The sequence below is a fragment of the Dromiciops gliroides genome, chromosome 2 (genome assembly GCF_019393635.1).
Source record: "Dromiciops gliroides isolate mDroGli1 chromosome 2, mDroGli1.pri, whole genome shotgun sequence".
Taxonomy (NCBI): domain Eukaryota; kingdom Metazoa; phylum Chordata; class Mammalia; order Microbiotheria; family Microbiotheriidae; genus Dromiciops; species Dromiciops gliroides.
The window spans coordinates 86,852,479-86,869,887 of NC_057862.1; the positions used below are offsets into that span (position 1 = coordinate 86,852,479).

At 36.1% G+C, this 17,409-nt stretch overlaps 1 protein-coding gene across 1 annotated transcript in view; it reads right to left on the reverse strand.

Moving 5' to 3' along the window:
* Positions 1 to 17,409, reverse strand: part of ACADSB (acyl-CoA dehydrogenase short/branched chain) — a 53,080-nt gene that overhangs the window by 22,424 nt on the left and 13,247 nt on the right. The window contains 1 exon segment of the mRNA XM_043985567.1: positions 4,067 to 4,273. Coding sequence (XP_043841502.1) covers positions 4,067 to 4,273 — 207 coding nt within the window.

The window sequence follows — 17,409 nt, forward strand, 5'->3', positions numbered from 1 at the left end:
CATTTTTGCATGCTCCTCAATTTACTTATAATATCACACTTTATGTTTGAATACTTCATCTATTTTATAGTTTTAATTAATCTATTTGACTTAATCTTGGTATATGGTATGAGGCATTGATATATTTCTATTTTCTTCCAAACTACTTTCTATTTTTCCCAACAATTTTTGTCAAATGGTGAGTTCTTACCATAAAAGTTTGGCTCTTTAGGTTTATTAAACACTCGATTACTATGGTCACTTTACTACTGTGTATTATGTACCTAATCTATTCTACTGACCCATCACTCTATTTCTTTGGTAGTACCAGATTGTTTTGATGATTACCACTTTGTAATATAATTTGAAATCAGGTCCTGCTAAGCTACCTTCCTTCACATTTTTTCATTGATTCCCTTAATATTCTTCACTTTTTTTTCAGATGAATTTTATTATTTTTTCTAATTATAAAATAATTTTTTGGAAGTTGGATTACTATGGCACTGAATAAGTAAATATACGGGGGGGGTAGCTAGGTGGCGCAGTGGATAAAGTACTGCCTTGAATTCAGGAAGACCTGAGTTCAAATCCAGCCTCAGACACTTGACACTTACTAGCCATGTGACCCTGGGCAAGTCACTTAACCCTCATTGCCCCACAAAACAGAAACAAAAGTAAATATATGTAAGAACTGTTATTTTTATTACATTCACTCAGCCTACTCATGAGCAAGTAATGTTTCTCCAATTGTTTAAATCTGTTGTTATTCTCATGGAAAATGTTTTGTAACTGTGTTCATGTTGTCCCTGGGTTTTTTTAGTTATTTTAAATGGGATTTCTCTTTCTCTTGCTGCTGGGTTGTGTTGGTTGTATACAGAAAAGCTGATGATCTATGTGGATTCATTTTATATCCTGCAACTTTGCTTGAAGTTGTTAATTATTTCAACTAGCTTTTTAGTTGATTTTCTAGGGTTCTCTAAGCATATCATCATATCATCTGCAAAGAGTGATACTCCAGCCCCTTGTTTCAACTCTTTGTATGTTTATCTGTTTCAATTGTGTTTCTTGTAAACAACATTTTGTTGGATTCTGGCTTCTAATCCATTCTGATATCTACTTGTTTTATGGGTGAATTTATCCCATTCACATTCAGCTATGATTATTAACTGTGCATTGCCCTTCATCCCATTTTCTTTTATCCTTCTCTCTTTTTATCCTGTCCTTCTAAAGGCTGCTTTCCTTCTGACCAGTGTCTTCCTTTATCCATCTTTTATCACCACTCCCCCATACGCATATATATACATATATGTATATATATATACACATATGTATATATGTGTGTGTGTATGTAAGTTCCCTCTTTGAACCAATTTAGATGAGAGTGAGGTTTAAGTGTTAGTGTAAGTATAACCTCCCCACCATTTCCCCTCCTATTGTAAATGCTTTCTTGCACACCTCTTTTATATGAGATAATTTTCCCCATTCTTCCTCTCCTTTCCCCCTACTCCCAAGGTATCTATCCTTCTCATCTGTCCATTAAAAAAATCATCCCAATATAATCAACTCACTCCTATACCCTCTATGAAGAATCCTTTCAACTGCCCTTATAATGATAAAATTCTTAGAAAGTTACATGTAACATCTTCTCATTTTAATTTTAATTTAATTTTAAAATTCTTTTTTATTTTAAACAGTTTAACATCATAGAGTCCTTTATGATTTCTCTTCCATGTTTACCTTTTTATGCTTCTCTTAAGTCTTGTATTTGAAAGTCAAATTTCTTAATCAACTCTGTTTTTTTCATCAGGAATACTTGACAGTCATCCATTTTTTTCTTTGAAGGATTATACTTAGTTTTGCTGAGTAGGTTAATCTTGGCTGTAATCTCAGCTGTTCTACTTTCTGGATTATCATATTCCAAGCCCTTTACGCCTTTAATGTGGTAGCTGCTAAATCTTGTGTGATCCTGACTATGTCTTTGAGTATTTGAACGATTTCTTTATGAATCCTTGAAGTATTTCTTTTTTGACCTGGGAGCTCTGGAATTTGATTATAAAATTCCTTGGAGTTTTCATTTTGAGATCACTTTCAGGTGGTGATTGGTGGATTCTTCCCATTTCTATTTTACCCTTTAATTCTAAGATATCAAAGCAGTTTTCCTTGATAATTTCTTGAAATACGCTATCTAGGCTCTCTCTTTGATCATGACTTTCTAGTAATCCAATAATCTTAAATTATCTCCTTTTAATCTATTTTCAAGGTCAGTTGTGTTTTCCTAATGAGGTATTTCACATGTTCTTATATATTTTTTTGTTCTTTTGACTTTATTTTTATTGCTTCTGGATGTCTCATGGAGTTATTAGCTTCCATTTGTCCAATTCTAATTTTTAGGAATTAACTTTCTTCAGTGAGCTTTTGTACCTCTTTTCATTTGGCCAATTCTGCTTTTTAAAGTATTATTTTCTTCAGTATTTTTTGCACCTCTTTTGCTATGCTGTTGTCTTTTCATAATTTCCTTCTTTCACTCTCATCTCTTTATCCGATTTTACCTCTACCACTCTTATTTGATTGTGAAAATAATTTTTTCATCACTTCTAGGAATTCTTGTTTCAAATTCACATTTTCCCTTGAAATTTGCTTGTAGCTGTTTTAACTTGTCTTCTGAGTTTGTGTCTTGATGTTCCCTGTCACGATAGTAGCTTTTGTGGTCAGGTTCTTTTTTTGCCACCCTATTTCTTGATTTTGAACTTTATATTACAGTTGGGCTCTATTGCTGGTGTGGAGTGGGAAGGTAGGACTACTGTCCCCAAATGTAGGCTTTTTCCATACTTCTGTCTTCAGAGCTAGTTCTGGGAGGTTTGGAAGTTTTCAGTGTTTCCAGGGTGGTGTGATGTGGAGAGAGGTATGATCACTCCTCTGCTGGTCTTTACTCTGGTCCTTAAATAGAAAGGGCCCCTGATTCCTTGGGATTGCAATCAATACTGCTCCTCAAGGTTCCTGCTCCCTTGGGACTGGAAGTAATACTGTTCCTCAGGATCCCTGTTCCCTCATGACCAAAAGTACTCTCCCCTTGAAAAATGATCCAAAAGTGGGTATAGGTAATGAATTTTCCAAACAGTATCCAATTCTTTGTCCAGTGCCAGCAGTGACTTTCCTAAACTCTAAAGCTAAAACATAGCTGAGCCAGAATCCCAATGTAAATCTCTGGTTCCCTGTAATCTCTATATGACTAATTGTCAGGTCCCCTTATCATCTCTGGTTTGATAGCTCCTAAAGCTGCTGCTGCTTCTATTGCCACCACCTAGTTCCACTGCCAGTGTTTTATCCACATAGACTCTGAATCAGCCTCTACCACCCAACCTCCTAAGTTGTGTTTGACTGGAAGAATGTCTCACCCCGAACTTTTGTTGGCTCTGCTACTCCAGAATTTGGCTTGAAGAGTTATTTTAAAGTTGTTTGGAGGGGAATTTTTGGAGAGATCAGCTGAGTGCTTCTACTCTATTATCTTGGCTCTGCAGCAGAAGATTTAAAGTAATTTACTGAACATAATTTCAATAGAGACACTTCTTGTGTTATGTAAATTCACACTAGACAGATTGTGGGGAGATAAGAGATAGGGCAGAAGGACCCTGCACTAGTCCTAGCTCTGGTTCCCATCAAGCAAGGGCAACTTCAATTGAATCTGTTATAGCCCTCAGCTAGGGGTCCTCCCCTAGACAATGAAGTAACTCAAACTGCGGGGGGACGCCAGGAACTGAAGCCACTCTGGCTTGAGGGGCTGTAAAGCCAAAGAGGTGGCAGTACCAAGTGTAGTCTCATGAGGTGAGTTCTTTGGAATCACATTACATTACACTTACTATTAAGTGAGAACTGGCTATATTCAGAAAGGTCCTTTGTTTAATTCTTTAACAAGAAATGGTATTTGTATAGAAAAAAAAACTCAACTGTTTAATCACAAGAAAATATTTCAGATTAAAACATTAGCTTGTTGCTTAGTTTTTTTAAAAGTTATTTGTTGATTTTGAAAAATAGAAATATTCTTAATTTTTGAAAAAGGTAATTAATTTGAAAAATTTTTTAAACTCACTGTGTCTTTGGCCAGCTTGGTTAAGTAGGTTGCCTTTTGTTCTTCTGTCCCACACTTTCTAATCAATGTATTGATTAATGTATTCTGGATGTCACATAAAACAGATACAGATGCATCAACCTTTGCTAATTCCTCTATTGCTAGGATGGAGGAAAAAAATGAAGCTCCTGTCCCTCCATACTTTGTTTCAATTTCAATACCCATCAACTGGAGAAGAAAAAAGAAAAATAAATTAATAGGTTAATATGTAAGGGAATATCTTACAAAAGGAAGAAGCTTTAGAAATAAATTTTAACCATTTATGTATTTATATTCTAGACATTATCCAAATACCTTCTCAATTATACACTCCATGCTGTTTTGCATAGCATAAAGTACAAAAGCCTGTATATGAGTTAAGAAATATATCTCTTTTAAGAGGATGCAATGACATAATGAACTCTGATTAATTACACTCTTTCTTGGCTTGTTTCAGAAAACCAAAAGAGGAAGAGTGAAAAGGTATTCATAAGAAAATAACAGAACAAATAATACCTTTAAAATATATTCAGATGACAATGTAATAAATTATAATTGGATTACCTTGCCTGTTGAAACATTCTTAATTCCACTGAAAATACTTAATTTTTTTAATCAACACATTCCCTTACTCTATAGAATTAAAACTATATGGAGTGACTCTCTAGGGAGAATTATCTGCATCTTTTAACTATCTTTGCTAGCTCCACTCTTCCACTTTAACAGTTTGATTCTTGTAACCAAGATGGTTACTGGACAATTAAAACAAGTACGACTTTGCAGAATCCAGGTTGTTTGTTGACTGACATACTATGCCATGCAGAGTTGTGTATGGAACTGCTGCCAATCAAGTCATCAGATGGTCCAACAACTTAAAGGCTGTCTGTCTGAGACAATCCAATCTTTAGAATGAACTAGCATGTTTAGTAAATGTGTTACCTTAGTAAGGGGATTTACCATGCAACTCCAGAAGCTAACCTAACAAATAATGAATAATGACCTTTCTTTTCCCTAGCATGCCAGCAATTTTAAAGTATAGGGTTAGGCTGCTCTTTCTCTCCTCCCCCCCCCCAGGTTATTGGAACTAGGTGTTTAGCAAATATCAAAAATGTTTTAAAAGAACTGAAGCCTGACATGTGGAAAAATGTGTTGTAATTAGTATGCTAAAAGCTCCAGTTGTCACTTTGGAAAACTGACAGCTAAAAATAAATCATATATAAATTGAGATCCTTTGCTTCTATAGGAAAATGATCACCAACAAAATTTTAAGGCATCACAATAAACAAAAATCTTTTCTTGAATAAACTTATCTGGAAGCAAAAGCTTCACATTTGCCTCATTATTTCAGTATTCCCCAAAGAGAACCACACAGCTATAAAGTTAAAACATCAGGGTAGCAAATTGTATTTCCAATTTACTCATTTCCCTATCACCTACATGATACCCTAGTGGCATAGTGGATAGTGTTGGGCTTAGAGTAAGGAAAGCCAAGCTTAAATTTCTCCTCTAACATAGCTATATGACCTTGAGGAAGTCATTCAAATACTATGTGCCTGAAGAAACTCCAAGGACTTATTTATTAAGCCATAGAAGGAAAAGGATTTTCCTTGGTGGAAGGACCTTCCATGTGAGAAGATCCTTATAATGATGAAATCACAGATCTTTTGCATGCTCTTGTATTTCTATCAGACCTAACCATAATCTAGGGATGATCAATAGGGTTGGAAGGGACCTTAGTAATTAGGGTCATCTAATAGAACTACTTCATTTTAAAGATGAGAAAGTTAGGGTCCAAAGGAAAGATGTATCAAAATCATTAAGGTAGTAAGCAACAGAAGTGAGATTTGAATCCAGGCCTTCTTATTTCTGAAACAGTGTTCTTTCTGCTGTACCAGGCTGGATCCCCACAAGGACAATCTTTTCTTCATAGCCTAGCTTGTGCTGGAAATACTGGATTCACAACTTTGGTTAAAAGACACATGACTGAAATGTTCATCAATTTCCTCCAAGTCTCACATATCACAGTTCACATTTATGTAGTGTTTGATTGTTTAAAAAGTACTTTTCTAATAAAAACCCTGGGAAGTAGGGTATTTGACTACTCGGGGTAACTAATAATATTGAACTTTACATATTTATCATTATTTTCAAGTATTTGAATATTTAGAGTTCACAGAATTTAGAAATAGATGGAACTTTTAAGGATCAATCTATTTAGCTAGCACACATAATTAAATAGGTCAATATATACTAATCCCTTGCTTCTCACTAATGTTGTAGTAACTTACTGTTGTCACATATAATATGTTTACAATCTTATAAGTGAATTGTATTGAAACTATGTGTGATTAACTAAATTCACTCAGCCTGCATTAATTTTTTGATCATGTGAATTAGAACTGAAAAACCAGGATGTCCCTGGATCAAGGCTCATTTCCTCGTTATAATGATGAGACTGTAGCCCATAAAGGGAAAGTAACTTTCCTAAACTCTAAAGCTAAAACATAGCTGAGCCAGAATCCCAATGTAAATCTCTGGTTCAAAATCAAGTACTCTTTTCATTATGCCATGCTATAATGAACATTACAATGATTACAAATTAGGACACATTTTAACTAATTTTTTGTATGGCCTCATCCTGATCTATAACCTCTAGTGTGCTACACACATACACACACACATACACACATACATACATATATTGTAAAAGAGTGCCTGGAACAGATCACTGAAGTACTAATATGGAGATAAGTCCAATGTTTTACTTTATTTTTAAAATATTTATTTTGAACTTCAATACAAAAAGAACAAAAAACATTTCTATGTATATAGCACAACATAAAATGAGGGACTCAAAATAAAACCTTAAATTCCCATCTCACACTTATTTTTTTTTTAAAATGTTATAATACTACACATTTTTTCAAAGCTATCCTGATTTCTTTGCTTCCCTTTAAGTTTTCTTTTGTTCTTTGCTGTGTACTTTTTTTTTCGGGGGGGGGGGAGGTGGCAATGAGGATTAAGTGACTTGCTCAAGGGTTACACAGCTAGTAAAGTGTCAAGTGTCTGAGGTCGGATTTGAATTCAGGTCCTCTTGAATTCAGGGCCAGTGCTATATTCACTGCACCACTTAGCTGCCCCCTCTCTGCTATGTACTTTAAAAAAAAAAAATTTTTTTTTGGTGCGGCAATGGGGGGTTAAGTGACTTGCCCAGGGTCACAGAGCTAGTAAGTGTCAAGTATCCGAGGTCAGATTTGAACTCAGGTACTTCTGAATCTAGGGCCGGTACCTTTATCCACTGTGCCCACCTAGCCACCCCCTCTCTGCGTACTTTTAATTTTTTTTCTTCCTCTCTTCCCACGCTACTCTGGAAGTTAACATTAGACACAAATGTGTGTATGTAAAACCATACAATACATACTTTTATTTTTCAGTTCTTTTCCTTGTCCTCTGTAGTTATTTGAAGATTTATAATATTCAAAATGACAGTAGCTCAAAATTGTTCTTAGAACAATATTGCTGTTACTGTATACAATGTTCTCTTGGTTCTGCTCATTTCACTCATTATTTCATGCAAATCTTTCCATGTTTTTCTAAAATCTACCAGCTCATCATTTTTTATAGCACAAATAGTATTCTATAACAATCATATACTACAGGGGGCAGCTAGGTGGTGCAGTGGATAAAGCATTAGCCCTGGATTGAGGAGGACCTGAGTTCAAATCCAGCCTCAAACACTTATTAGCTGTGTAACTCTGGGCAAGTCACTTAACCCTCATTGTCCTGCTAAACAAAACAAAAACAAATCATATACTACAACTTGTTCATCCATTGCCCAATTGACAGACATCCCTTCAATATCCAGTTCTTTGAAATGACAGAAAGAGCTGCTACAAAATACTTTAGAACATATAGGTTTCTTTTCCTATTTTTCCTGATCACCTTGGGATACAGACCTAATAGTGGTATTGCTGGGTCAAAGAGTATAGGCAGTTTAATAACTGGAATAATTGTAGGTTCCTCTCCAAAATGGTTGGATCAGTTCACAGTCCCACCAATAGTGAATTAGTGTCTATCATTTTAGCTAATCTGATAAGTGTGAGATGATAACTTAAAGTTGTTTAATTTGTATTTCTCTAATCAATAGTGATTTAGGGCATTTTAAAATATGTCTATAGATTGTTTTTATTTCTTCATCAAAAAACTGCCTGTTCACATCCTTTGACCACTTATCAACTGGGGAATGACATGTATTATTATAAATTTAACAGAGTTTTTTGTATATTTGAGAAATTAGACCTTTATCTGAGAAACCATAAAATTTTTCTCCCAATTTTCTATTTTCCTTTTAATCTTGGCTACGTTGGTTTTATTTATACACAACCTTTTAAATTTAATGTAATCAAAATGATTCATTTTATTCCTCGTTCTGCTATCTCTTGTTCATAAATTATTCTCCTATCCATAAGTCTAATAGGTAATATGTTCTATGTTCTTCTAATTTTCTTATCTGCCTGTCTGTAGCTGTCATGTATCCATTTTGACCTTATCTTGGTAAATGGTGTAAAATAATGGTTTATGCCCAATTTCTACCAAATGTTGTCCAGCTTTTCCAATAATTTTTACCAAATAATAAATTCTTTTCTTTTCTTTCTTTCTTTCTTTTTAACAGGGCAATGAGGGTCACATAGCTAGTAATTGTCAAGTGTCTGAGGCCACATTTGAACTCAGGTCCTCTTGAATCCAAGGCTGGTGCTTTATTCACTGAGCTACCTAGCTGCCCCCCAAATAATAAATTCTTATCCCAAAAGCTTAAATCTTCACATTTGTCAAATACAAGGTTACTATAATCATTCACTACCATGTACTGTAGGTCTATTCTGTTCCACTGATCTACCTAGTACCAGACAGTTTTGATAACTGTTGCCTTATAGTAAAGATCTGATGCTGCCAAACCTACTTCCTTTACATTTTTTATTAATTCCTTTTACATTCTTGACCTTTTATTCTTCCAGATGAATTTTTAAATTATTTTTTCTCATTCAGTAAAATAATTTTTGTAATTTAATTGGGATGGCATTGAATAAATAAGATTATGTAAAATTGTCATTTTTATTATATTGACTCTGCCTACTCATGAACAATCTCTCTCTAGTTAAACTTGACTTTATTTGTATAAAAAGTGTTTTATGATGATGTTCATGTATTTCCTGGGTTTGTAGGCATATCCTAGGTATTTTATGTAGTCTACAGTTATTTTAAATGGGGTATCTCTTACTATCTCTTCTTGTAGGGTTTTGTTGGTGATATATAGAAATGCTGATGATTTATATAGGTTTTATATCCTGCTACATTGCCAATTATTGTTTACACTAACTTTTCAGTCGAATCTTTGGAATTTTCCAAGTATATCACTTTATCATCTACAAAAATGGATAATTTTATTGTCCATTCTGATTCTTTCAGTTTCTTTTGACAATCATTGTTTTACTGCTGATCTTACTGGGAAGGCTTATAGCTTATTCCCATTTCCAATAATGCCTGCTGATGGTTTTAGGTAGAAGGTTTGTACCATTTATTATTATTATTATTAGTGAGGCAATTGGGGTTAAGTGACTTGCCCAGGGTCACACAGCTAATATGTGTTAAGTGTCTGAGGCCGGATTTGAACTCAGGTACTCCTGACTCCAGAGCCGGTGCTCTATCCACTGCGCCACTTAGCTGCCCCGAAGGTTTGTACCATTTTAAGGAAAAATCTCTTTAATAGGAATGAATGTTATATTTTATCAAAAGCCTTTTCTGTATATATTGATATAATCATGATTCTGTTACTTTTGCTGCTTGATATAGTTATGTTAATGAATTTTCCTTAAGTTAAACATCCCTGTATTCCTCGTATAAATCCCACTTGAGCACAATGTATTATCTTTGTATTATCTTGTTGTAGTTTCCCATGATAGTATTTTATTTTAGGATTTTTGCATCCATATCCATTAATGAAATTGGTCTGTGTTTCTGTTTGTGCTCTTCCTAATTTAGATATCAGTATGATATTTTTAAGTATGGTAGGACTTTGCCTATTATTCCAAATAATTTAATATTGGGATTAGCTGATCTTTAAATGTTTGGTAGAATTCACTTGTAAATCCATTTGGTCCTGATACTATTTTCTTAGGAAGCTCATTTATGGCCTATTCAACTGCTTTTTCTAAAATAGGTTTATTTAGATATTCTAATTCCTTTTCTGTTAATCTAGGCAGTTTATATTTTTGTAAATATTCTTCCATTTCACTTAAATTGTTAAATTTACTGTCATATAATTGAGCAAAATAACTTTATCATTGCTTTGATTTCGCCTTCATTAGTGGTATATTCACCCTTTTTAATACTAGCGGGGCAGCTAGGTGGCGCAGTGGATAGAGCACTGGCCCTGGAGTCAGGAGTACCTGAGTTCAAATCCAGCCTCAGACACTTAGACTAGCTGTGTGACCCTGGGCAAGTCACTTAACCCCAATTGCCTCATTTAAAAAAAAAGTCAGAAATTTTTAATACTAGCAATTTGGTTTCTCTCTTTTCTTTAATCACTTTAACCAATGGTTTATCAACTTTGTTTTTTTAAAAAATAAAACCAACTTCTGGTTTCACTTGTTAATTCAATGGTGTTTTTACAATCAGTTTTATTTATCTCACCTTTAGTTTTTAAGATTATCCAATCTAGTGTTAAATTGGGGATTTTTCATTTGTTTTTTCCCCATGTCTTTAAAAATTGCATACCTAAGTCATTGGTCTGCTCTTTCTCTATTTTACTAATATAAGCAGTTAGAGATATAATTATCCTTCTGATTACTGCTTTTGCTGCATCCCATACGTTTTTGATATGTACTCATTGTTGACATTATCTTTAATGAAATTATTTTTTCTACAATTTGTTCTTTAACACACTCATTCTTTAAGATTAGATTGTTTAATCTTTAGTTTTAAATCTGTTTCCATGGTCCCTCATTGTAAATAATTTTATTGTGATTTGAAAAGGATGCATTTAATGTTTTTGTTTTTCTGCCCTAGCATATGTTCAATTTTTGTAAAGGTTCCATGTACTGTTCATTCAGTCTTCCCCAGATATCTATCATATCTATCTATCTTATCTAAGATTCTATTCACCTCCTTAACTTTCTATGGTAACTTTTATCATAATTTAGCTTCCCTGTTTATCTCTTTTAATTAAATCTATTTAGCCTTAAATTTAGTCTCAGGTGATGGCTACCTCAGCTGAAGCATAATAAATTCTACTCCAGTCCTTTATTTTAACTGTGTGCATTTGTTTCTTGTAAGCAACATATTGTCAGGTTTTAATCCATTCTGCTATCCATTTCTGTTTTATGGGTGAGTTCATTCCATTCACATTCTCAGTTGTAATTACTAGCTGTGTATTTCCTTCCATCCTATTTTTCTTCACTATTATCCTTCTTACCCTCTCTTTTAACTCTATCTCTCCTCATACATTTGATTTGCTTCCAACCACTATCTCCTGAACTGCCATCTTTTTAAAGAATACCTCCCTTATTCTCTCATTTTACCCTCCTATCCCTTAATCTACCAATCCCTCTAAAAATCAGCCTTATCCTCTCCCACCCTCCTACTTCATCTACACCCCCTTCTAAAAGTCCTTCCTTTATCCTGTCCCCTCATCCTCCTATTTCTTTATAATTTAGAAGACTTTATACCTTTCTAGATGTTATTCCCTCTTTAACCCAGTTCAAAAAACGAACCAAGGTTCCAGCACTACCAGCCTTCAACTTCTACCTGCTTCTACTGGAACAGTTCTTCCATTCATGTCTCATTTGTGTATAAGTGCTCTACTTTTCCTCTTCCTACCAATTTTATTTTGAAAGAATTATCCTATCACACTCAACTCAACCCCAAGCTTCCATCCATCCATCTACAAACTGTCCAAGTAATGATAATATTCTGAGTACAGATAACATTTTTTCAAGTAACAGTAAACAGTGTGACCTTATTGAATCCTTTATAATTGGCCTCCAATGTTTATCTTATGTTTCTCCTGGATCTTTTTTGTCAAATTTTCCATTGAGTCTGATCTTTTTGTTACAAATACCTGAAAGCCTTTCAATTCATTAAATGTCCCATTTGTCCCACCCCCACCCCCACCCCGCCCCGAATTCAGGATTATTCTTAGTTTTGCTAGGTAACTTATTCTTAGTTACAGACCCATTTCCTTTGCTCTTTGAAATATAATGTTCCAAGTCCTTTGGCCTTTTAATGCAGAAACTGCTAGATCTTGTGTTAGCCCGACTATAATTCCATATTTTCTCCTTAGCCTGGGACCCTTAAAACTTATGTGAGTTTTCATCTTGGGATCTCTTTCAGGTGGTGACTGGTGGATTCTTTCAATTTCTATTTCTATGTTACCCCTTAGTTCTAGACCTTCAGGGCAATTTTCCTTAATTTCTTATAAAATCATATTTAGACTTTAAAAAAAAAGTAATTTTCAGGTAGTCCAACAAGTCTTTTATCATTTCTCCTCAATCTGTTTTCTAGATCAGTTGTTTTTCTAATGAGACATTTCACTTTCTTGTCTATTTTTTTCATTCTTTTGATTTTATTATTTCCTGGCGTCTTATAATGTTATGTTTCCCTGGCCAATTCTAGTTTTTAAGGACTTTATTTTCTTTCTTAAGTTTTTGTATCTTTTTTTCCAATTAGTTGACTTTCTTTTTATAATTTTTTTGGATTGCTTTTATTTTTTTCTCCTAATTTTTCTTCAACCTCTCTTATTTGATTTTTAAAGTCCCTTTGAAGCTCTTCCAAGAACTCTTTTTGGGCTTATGATCATTTGACATTTTTCTTTTAAGTAGGAGTGGCTTTTAAAATATCACTATCTTCTTCGGGGTATGAACCCATATCTTCTCTATCCCACTGTAATCTATCTATGGTCAGGTTCTTCCTCTTTTACCTACTCATCATTTTTTTTTTTTTTGGAGGCTTATTTATTATTGTAGTCAGATTCTAGTACTGAGGTGGGGGGAATGATGCCTCAGGCGTCGAGGTTTTTTATACTGTTATTTTTTGAGCTCTGTCTGGGGGGCCTGAACTCAGGTACTCCTGTCAATTCCTGAGCCATGGCTGGGACACCTAGCTATACTGTTACCACAAATACTCCTGCTCCCTGCAGTCCCTCCAGCAACTGCAAACTTAAGCTCTGCCCTGCAACCAAAACCAGGAACTCTGGTCTTCTCCAAGTGCTCACAGTCAGGAAGGTTCCCATCCCTCTGTTCTACACTCACCAGGTGTGTCCTCACTTCTCCTCAGCCAAAGCTACAGCCTAGAACTGTGTCTGACCAGCACAACTGGGCCTTGGTGTCCTTCAATTTTCCCCTGCTTAGTTGTCCAACTCTCCCACACTGTCCATGAGGTGAAAGTTCCTGAAGGTGAGCCCAAACCCAGATGCCCCCAGGACTTGCTGTTTGTATTTCACCTCTGCCCTTAGAGGTCGAGTCTTTCCTGAGATCTTCTCAAGCTGTCTTAAGACAACTGCTTTACCTAGACCTCTAATTATTTCTGCCTCTCAAAGGTCACTCTGAGGTAATATATTATCTTGGTTATGGGAGAAATATGAAAAGCCTTGTATATCATATCTTATTCCACAATCTTGCCAGAAACCTCTCCCAATGTTTTATTGTTTCTAGTTCACATTCAGGGTGCTCTGGATTGTTTTTTTAAAGACAAACCTCATATCCTTTATTTTTGTTTTTTAAACGGGGCAATGGGGTTAAGTGACTTGCCCAGGGTCACATAACTAGTGAGTTTCAAGTGTCTGAGGCCGGATTTGAACTCAGGAACTCCTGAATCCAGGGCTGGTGCTTTATCCACTGTGCCACCTAGCCGCCCCTCATATCCTTTATAAGATCTTAGATTTAGAGCTGAAAGAAACTGTTAGAACTCACCTAATCTAGCCCTCTCATTTTACAGATGTGAAGACTGGGGGTTTTGGATGCTATGACAATCATATGATGTTCTTTTAGGACAAATTCAGTTAAGGTGTTATTCAATCGTTTGAGTAGTGTCCAACTTTGACTCCTTGTGGGGTTTTCTTGGCAAAGATACTGGAGTGGTTCACCATTTCCTTTTCCAGTTCATTTTTTTTTCTCAATTTATTATTTTTTTAATTGAATAGAATGTTGTTTTCTAAAATATGTGTAAAAACAAATTTTAACATCAATTTTTAAAAAAATTGTGCTCCAACTTCTCTTCTTCCTCCATTCCCACCCCCCACCCACTAGAACTCAAGCATTTCAAAATAAGTTATACATGAGTAGTCATGGAAAACATTCCCACATTAGCTAGGTTGTGAAAGGAAACAGTCAAAAAACTCCCAAAACTTCAGATTGAGGAATTGTCAAAGAGAAAAAAATTTTTTTTTTTAAATGTGTTTCCAGGGGCAGGTAGGTGGTGCAGTGGACAGAGCACCGGCCCTGGAATCAGGAGCACCAGAGCTCAAATCCAGCCCCAGACACCCAACACCATCACCAGCCATGTGACCTGGACAAGCCACCCAACCCAATTGCCTCACCAAAAAAAAAGAAAGGAAAAAAATGTGTTTCCATCTATTTTCAGATACTATCACTTCTTTCTCTGTAGATGGGTTGCCATTTTCATAAGTCCTTCAGGGTTATATTGGACCATTGCCTTGCTGAAAATAACCACATGCTTCCCAGCAGATCATCTTACACTATTGCTGTTATTTTGTATATAGTACATTTCACTCTGCTTCAGTTCATGTAGGTCTTTCCAGGTTTTTCTGATAGTATCCTGTTCATCATAACCTAAATAAAGTACCTTAAACTTGACAAAGAATTTTCTTCATATTAGCCCAGCAAAGTAGGTACCATACGTTTTGCCATTATATTCAATCATCATGAACTATTTCCTTCCATCCTATTCCCTTCCCATGATATTTACTCTATTTTCTATCTTCTTTTAAACTATTCCTCCTCAAAAGTGTTTTACTTCTGACTGTCCCCTCCCCTACTCTGCACTCCCTTTTTTTTTTCACCCTTCCTTCCTTATCCTCTTCCCCTCATACTTTTCTGTAGGGTTACTCCTCCCAACTGGGTGTGAATGTTATTCTCTCCATGAGCCAACTCTGATGAGTTTAAGGTCTTTGAGCTAATTTTATGTTCCAATTTTTCTTCCTCCCTCTCTCAACCCTCCCTATGAAATCAAGCAATTCAATATGTCATACTTGGGCAGTTATGCAGAACATCTTTACCTTCCTCAAAAGTATTTTGCCTTTTACTGCTCTCTCCCCCAATCTGCCATTTCCTCCTTCCCCTCTCCACCCCCCTTATCTCCCTCCCCTCCCTCAGGGCAAAAATATATTACTATACCCACCTGAGTATATATGTTAGTCCTTCTTTGAGTCAATTTTGATGATATTAAGGTTCACTCACTCCCCAATTCCCTTCCCCTTCTTCCCTCCCCTCCATAAGCTTTTTTCTTGTTTCCTTCATGTGAACAACCTCTCCCCAGACCATCTCTCCCCTTCCCCCTCCCCCAGTCTATTTCTCCTACACTTCAACCCTATTTTAAAGATGTCATTATGGGTTAGTTAGGTGGCACAGTGGACAATGCACCAGCCCTGGACCCAGGAGGCCCCAAGCCCAAATCCAGCCCCAGACATAAGACACCCCACAAAGAACAAAACATAAATGCTTTACAGATATCATTCCTTTGAATTCAGTTCAGACCTGTATCCTCTGTTAATTCCTTATTGAGATAGTTCTTATGAGTTTGAAGTATTATCTTCCCATGTAGGAATATAAACAGTTTGATCTTTTAATATCCCTCATGAGATCTTTTTCCTGTTTATCTTTTTATTCTTCTCCAGGGTCTTGTATTTGAAAGTCAAATTTTCTATTCAGTTCAGGTCTTTTCATAACAAATGCCTGAAAGTCTTCTTTCTCATTGAAATTCCATGTTTGCTTCTGAAAGATGATGCTTAGTTTTGCTGGGTATGTGATTTTTGGCTGTAGTCCCAGTTCCTTTGCCCTCTGGAATGTCATATTCCATGCCCTCTGGTCCTTTAATGTAGAAGCTGCTAGATCTTGCTTTATCCTTATTGGAGCTCCGCAGTATTTAAATTCCTTTTTTCTAGCTGCTTGCAATATTTTCTCCCTGACCTGGGAGTTCTGGAATTTGGCTATAATATTCCTGGAGGTTTTCCTTTTGGGATCTCTTTCAGGAGGTGATCGGTGGATTCTTTCAATTTCTATTTTAGCTTCTACTTCTAGAATATCCGAGCAATTTTCCCTCACAATCTCTTGGAGGATGGTGTCTAAGCTCTTGTTTTGGTCAGGGTTTTCAGGTAGTCCAATGATTTTCAAATTATCTCTCCTAGATTTATTTTCTAGGTCAGCTGTTTTTCCAAGGAGATATTTCACATCGCCCTCTATTTTTTCATTCAATTGGATTTGCTTTACTGTGTCTTGGTTTCTCATAAGGTCACTAGCTTCCATTTGTTCAATCCTAATTCTTAGGCAATTATTTCAGCAGACAGTTTTTAATCTCCTTTTCCATTTGGCTTTTCAAACTGTTGACTTTTTTCTCATGACTCTCCTGCATTGCTCTCATTTCTCTTTCCATTCCTTCCTCTCTTTCTGTACATCTTCATTCTATCTCTCCTACTTTCTCTTCAAAGTCCCTTTTGAGAGCTTCCATGGCCTGAGACCAGTTCATATTTTCTTGGAAGCTTTGACCCCATTATTATCTTCCTCTTCTGAGGATGTATTGTGGTCTACCTTTCCCCCAAAGAAGTTTTCGATGGTCTTTTGCTTTCTCTGCCTACTCATCTTGGCTTACTATTTCTTGGCTTTTAACTCCTTCTTAAAGTGTAGCACTGCTTCCAGGACACACTGTTCATGCTACAGCCTAGCCCAGGGGATGATTGGACTTCTCAGCCTGCTTGGCTTGTGAGTAATCACAGCCGCTTTCTCTTTGACCCGGAAACAAAAGTCTGACTGAACTCTGATTCTCTATGGTTGGAAGCTTGGCGTGCTTTTGCCCCTCCCCCACTGGGCCACCACCACTCACTCGATTCAGCCTACTGGTTCAGACCCAGGGCGCTTTGCCCCAACTCCAGTAGATACTGCCTCCACTTCACCCCGGCCTACCGCCGAACCCCCTCACCAGTCCGTGATTGGAGCCTCAGATGCTGCTACTGCTGAAGACTGTGACATACGCTGGAAGCAGTGTCCTTGGCTGGGTCCGGACTGCGTGCTGAGCTGTTCAGCCTGATCAGTAGGTGA